The sequence below is a fragment of the Coregonus clupeaformis genome, chromosome 16 (assembly GCF_020615455.1).
Source record: "Coregonus clupeaformis isolate EN_2021a chromosome 16, ASM2061545v1, whole genome shotgun sequence".
NCBI classification, from domain to species: domain Eukaryota; kingdom Metazoa; phylum Chordata; class Actinopteri; order Salmoniformes; family Salmonidae; genus Coregonus; species Coregonus clupeaformis.
Window position 1 is genome coordinate 53908693 of NC_059207.1, and position 5914 is coordinate 53914606.

The following is a 5914-nucleotide window of genomic DNA, read 5'->3' on the forward strand; positions in this document are numbered from 1 at the left end:
TTGTCAACCTTATCTAATACACTTAAACACGTGAGTGCACCCTGTAAGAAGGTTGAATGGGGTATCCCTTGTGTCATCCCATGCCTTCTATTCTGTGAGATTGCTTCAATTGGCATTCCACACCTGTTGCTGTACAAGACCTCCAATTCTCTAACCTCAGTTTCTTACCACAGCAAATCTGCCCAAAGAAACAACACAGCCTAGCCCACATATTGAGGACATAAAAATTCATCTATGATTGTGGAATCTGATTTGTTGGATGGGGGAAAGAAAACACTTGTCCTCAGCAAATAACTTTTTATTTACGTTAAAAGGAACTTGGTAAAATATTACAGCAGAACACATGAGGGAAACAGCTGCCATTTCACATAACACAGTACAGGAATAAGGTTTTACTTCAAACGTGTGTGTCTGTATACATACATTTTTTTTATCAGTAGAAAAAAAAAAGATTGCTACGATTGTTTTTTGTATGACAAATTCTCTCCTGCTGTGTTGAAGGGTAAAGTAAAACCAACAGGAAGAGGGTCACACCATAGAGAATGATAGAGGCCTCTACTGGCCAAAAGGCAGTTTAAGCATAGGCAGCGCCATTGAGGGCCTCCACCATTTTAATGTAGTCAACTGGGTGGGACTTCCAACTTTATTGGCTGATCCCTCCTGATGACCCTGTTGGAGTCATGTCCAGTCAGGTCATCAGTAGGGATGAGCCAATCGTGAAGAAGAAAATGGACCACTTCAAAATGGGGATTGCCTCAAGGGCGCTGCCCATGCTGTCACAAACGCTAAAATAGCACAGATATAAAGATGAGTCCTCTATCTATCTCTATGGTTCACACAAATGGGATGGTGGTTGTTTTGTTGTTGTTGAAGATGTCATTTCCTGAACAAGGTTACGAATGCCATGATTTTATGTATGTTGACAATAAAACTTTTGATTCTTTTTTTGTCATTGTCAATTTTAATTCAATCTAGGCTGCCCCCCCAAAATAAGATAAATACCAACATACAGCAATCAGAATATGCAAAAGAAAAGAATGTTTGCGTTTGTTAGTACTTCAATATTGTTTTCTATGCTCTTTATTTTACTCTCACAGAATAAAATAAAATGTTAGAAAAAAACAGGTATGAAATATTTCCCTGGATGATTGCATCCAAGCTTTAGTGTTTAAATAGCTTACGCCAGTTTACTTTAGGCAGCAATATATAAAATGTAAAATGTATTGAATATATCTATATATGTCATATATATATATATATATATATATATATATATATATATGACATATTTCAATATATTTATTTGAAAAATAATTATATCTATAGTTGATCTTTTTGTGAGTATATCTCCTTCAGTATATTTAGGACAGCACCAATTTGACAATCATACTGAAGTTTCTTTCAGTCGTACATGATCAGAGTTCATGAATCCAAGACTGCGTTTTGACAGGCAACCCAATTCTGACCTTTTTCCCCACTAATTTGACCAATCACATCAGATCTTTTCACATCAGATCTTTTTCAGAGCTGATCTGATTGGTCAGAATACCAATTAGTGAAAATAAATATCAGAATTGGACTGCCTGTCTAAACGCAGCCTAAGTGACTTATCCTAAACTTGTCATTAAGACATATCCCTTTTTTAATTAATCGTGCCCAGTATCAATGTTAAACTGTAAGGCCCAGTTTCTCGGACCGGATTCAGTCTAGTCCTGGACTACTGATCTATTTAAATAGAGATTCTCAATTGAGCATGATTTTTAGTCCAGGGCTAGGTTTAACTTGTGTCCGGGAAACCGTCCCTAAAAGCAAAGACCAGTGCCAGACATGCTAGCTTTAGCAGAATCCCTGGGGCCTCAACAGGGCCTAGTGTGCCACCTTCAATCTGAGTCACCAAAATCTAACAGATTGCTGGATTTGACATACAGGCCTCCCTCCTATCCTTGTGGTTGACAATACAGAGCACACACAGGTCTCGTCCTACTAAAATGTCCATAGATAGATCATATATCATCCCTACAGGCACAGGCCCGAGAGAACAGAGATTCTGTGAGTATCATCAGCCAGTATAACAACCATCTACTATGGGAGCTGAGCAGCAATATAGCCTAAAGGAGGGTGAGGGAATCCCCTGCTTTTCAATTCATGACCCAGCATGCAGCCACTCATGTGGTCATGATGAACCCCCTACCAACCAATGGAGCTGTTCACTTATGATGCTGCCTGTCTCTAGGGCCTATATGTCACTGAACCAGGTCTGTGTGGTTGTCTTGCTTAGCCTGGACCCAGGAGTTGGCAAGACACTGACAGCGCAAACCGATCTGGGACCAGGCTGTTTTGCTCACTGTTCTGTCTGCCCAATTCTGTGTCCCAGGCTGGTGTTGGGACAATGATTCAGATTCTTCCAAAACAATACAACGGGTCTTTATACAACCATAAGAGCCACAGAACACACAGCAATGTATTGGGAAATGATGAGCTTCACATCTCTTTGCTCAGCAACACACCACATTTTCACTTTCTTATCAAATATAGCACATAGTTCCGGTCTAAATGTGTTCTTTAGAGTTAAAAATAGATATTCTACTGGTAAATGAGACCAGTAGGCTAATGTCATGTTGTGAAACATTGTGAGACTGGATTTGCTGGGCTACATGAGTGGGGTTATTACATGTACAAAAGTATTTACTTTTTGTCAATTGGAAATCTCATAGTCAAGACCAAGAGCTAACGTTATATGAGCTGACAAGCTAATTTTACTCGTTTAGCTAGCACAAACCCATGGTTCTAAACTTCTGAGCACAAATTTAGATCCTCTCTTAATATAGACAGTATTTCTCAGTCAAATATACTTTACTTACGCCACAGTTTATCATTAAAATTCAATTTGTCATGCACAAAATAGTAGTTATTCTATCCAAGCTTTGCTTCACGTTGACAGCTTGATCGCACAGCCCGCTTGATCAATTAATCATCTGCATAGTCTACCTCCGACTCTTCTTCTGCTCCTCCTGGTCTCTTTTCAAACATTTTATCCTTCTGTCTCTCCTGTTTCTCTTTCATCCCTTCGGCATAACGGGAGAACGCTCCTCCAAACTTGCCCCACGCTTTGAACGGAATAGTGATGGAGTTTCTATAGCTGGGTTTGACTTCGCTCACCCTCATGAAAACTCCGTATTTGTTGGATCCCACGTCAAAGAAGAACCGTTTGGAGTCCACCATGATAGAGGTGCCCTCCGGAAGCTCGCTGTAGTCCCCTGCTCCTCCGCCACAGGCGAGTTCTTCGTCATCTCCCCCGTAGTCGTCTATGTGTTTGGCAAGGGCGTCACGGAACTCTATTAACCCTTGGGCCGGGAGGGCGATGGTTTGTCCGGATTGCATGCCACCTGGGACTCCGCCACCTCCTACTCCGAACCCGGGTCCTCGGTTGACGGTCTGCCTGATCCGGAGAAACCTCCCCCGCTGGTTCTCTTTCAGATCGAGGTAGTATTTTCTGTTCTCTCGAACTAGGAACTCACTCTTCAAGGCCCGCTTAGGCCCACTGTCATCCCCGCCTGATGACTGAGCGATCTGCTCGGGGCTGCTAGGCCCAAGTTGGGCGTAGTGTTCTATGAAATCCCCCAGGTAGTCACGGAACTCCGCGGCGACTGACATGGAAAGGGTCAGTCGACTTTTCGAGCCCCCTGCGCCGACCTCGGCTATTTTGATGAACCTGCCCTTCACATTCTGCTTTACATCCAGGTAGAACCGTTTGTTCTGGATGTCCAGCCGCTTTGAGGCTAGCTCCTGGGTCTCCTGATCCCGCTGATAGTGCTGAAACCCGCCACCACTGCGCTCACTCCCACTGTCCCCATCCGCCATCTTCTCTACCAGCCAGCTTCTCTCCTTCCCACGTTCTGACCGTACCCGCTTGCTGTGGTTGTGTTGAATAACGCACCCAACTTAAAATAAACAATTACTCTGCATATAATACATAACACATAATAAACAGAATAAGATATTTAGACTTTTAATTACATATTTGATGGCGTAGCTAGTTTATTTATGTTACGTTACAGCCTTATTCTAATTTTTTTTTTTTTTTTTTTAATGTTTACTCATCAATCTACACACAATACCCCATAATGACAACGTGAAAACAGGTTTTTATACATTTTAGCAAATGTATTAAAAGTAAAATACAGAAATACCTTATTTACATAAGTATTCAGACCCTTTGCTATGAGACTCAAAATTGAGTTCAGGTACATCCTGTTTCCATTGATCATCCTTCAGATGTTTCTACAACTTGATTGTAGTCCACTTGTGGTAAATTTAATTGATTGGACATGATTTCTGCTCTGACAGTGCATGTCAGAGCAGAAAACCAAGCCATGAGGTCGAAGGAATTTTCAGTAGAGCTCAGAGATTATGTCGAGGCACAGATTTGGGGAAGGGTACCAAAAAAAATTCTGCAGCATTGAAGGTCCCCAAGAACACAGTGGCCTCCATCATTCTTAAATGGAAGAAGTTTGGAACCACCAAGACTCTTCCTAGAGCTGGCCGCCCGGCCAAACTGAGCAATCCGGGGAGAAGGGCCTTGGTCAGGGAGGTAAACAAGAACCCGATGGTCACTCTGACAGAGCTCCAGAGTTCCTCTGTGGAGATGGGAGAACCTTCCAGAAGGACAACCATCTCTGCAGCACTCCACCAATCAGGCCTTTATGGTAGAGTGGCCCGACGGAAGCCACTCCTCAGTAAAAGGCACATGACAGCCCGCTTGGAGTTTGCCAAAAGGCACCTAAAGGACTCTCAGACCATGAGAAACAAGATTATTCGGTCTGATGAAACCAAGATTGAACTCTTTGTCCTGAATGACAAGCGTCACGTCTGGAGGAGACCTGGCACCATCCCTAAGGTGAAGCATGGTGGTGGCAGCATCATGCTGTGGAGATGTTTTTCAGCGGCAGGGACTGGGAGACTAGTCAGGATCGAGGGAAAGATGAACGGAGCAAAGTACAGCGAGTTCCTTGATGAAAACCTGCCCCAGAGCTCTGAGGACCTCAGACTGGGCGAAGGTTCACCTTCCAACAGGACAATGACCCTAAGCACACAACCAAGACAACGCAGGAGTGGCTTCGGGACAAGTCTCTGAATGTCCTTGAGTGGCCCAGCCAGAGCCCGGACTTGAACCCGATCTAACGTCTCTGGAGAGACCTGAAAAATAGCTGTGCAGCAACAGTTTGAGAGGATCTGCAGAGAAGAATGGGAGAAACTCCCCAAATACAGGTGTGGCAAGCTTGTAGCGTCATACCCAGGAAGACTCAAGGCTATAATCGCTGCAAAGGTGCTTAAACAAAGTAATGAGTAAAGGGTCTGAATATTTATGTAAATGTGATATTTAGTTTTTTTATTTTTCTATAAATTTGCAAAAATTTATAAAAACCAGTTTTTGCTTTCTCATTATGGGGTATTGTGTGTAGATTGATGAGGAGGGAAAAAAAACTATTTAATCAATTTTAGAATAAGGCTGTAACGTAACAAAATTTGGAAAATGTCAAGGGGTCTGAATACTTTCCGAATGCACTTGTATACTGTAGATATAATTATGGTAGACTGATGATATGCAGACATAATAAATTACCAGGAGTAGGGTGGATTTCACCAGAATGTCACCTCAGGGAACATAACATCAAGGACAAAGAAAACATTTGCCAAGAAGGCTGTAGGTCCGGTGGGTCCTGTCTGGTGTGTCCTGTCCATGACCTATGAATGTAGACAGAGAGTGTAGTTGCAGAGAATAAATACAGTCATTACAGAACACCATTACAGGCACCTTGCTGATGCCTATTAAACATTTTAATAACAATTTAAACTTACCATCATTCACACTATGAAAATAGAGTTGAAGTCGGAAGTTTACATACACTTAGGT

At 42.4% G+C, this 5914-nt stretch overlaps 1 protein-coding gene across 1 annotated transcript; it reads right to left on the minus strand.

Annotated features, from left to right (window-relative positions):
* Positions 1 to 283: 283 nt before the first annotated feature.
* Positions 284 to 3926, minus strand: LOC121585181 (transcriptional activator protein Pur-beta). Its single transcript, XM_041901579.2, has one exon. It carries the CDS (start codon positions 3859 to 3861, stop codon positions 2968 to 2970), a length of 894 nt encoding a protein of 297 aa, XP_041757513.1. The 5' UTR covers positions 3862 to 3926; the 3' UTR covers positions 284 to 2967.
* Between the last annotated feature and the right edge of the window lie 1988 nt (positions 3927 to 5914).

Coding starts and splice junctions, on each gene's coding strand:
- LOC121585181 (XM_041901579.2), bottom strand. CDS start 3,861: ATGGCGGATGGGGACAGTGGGAGTGAGCGCAGTGGTGGCGGGTTTCAG.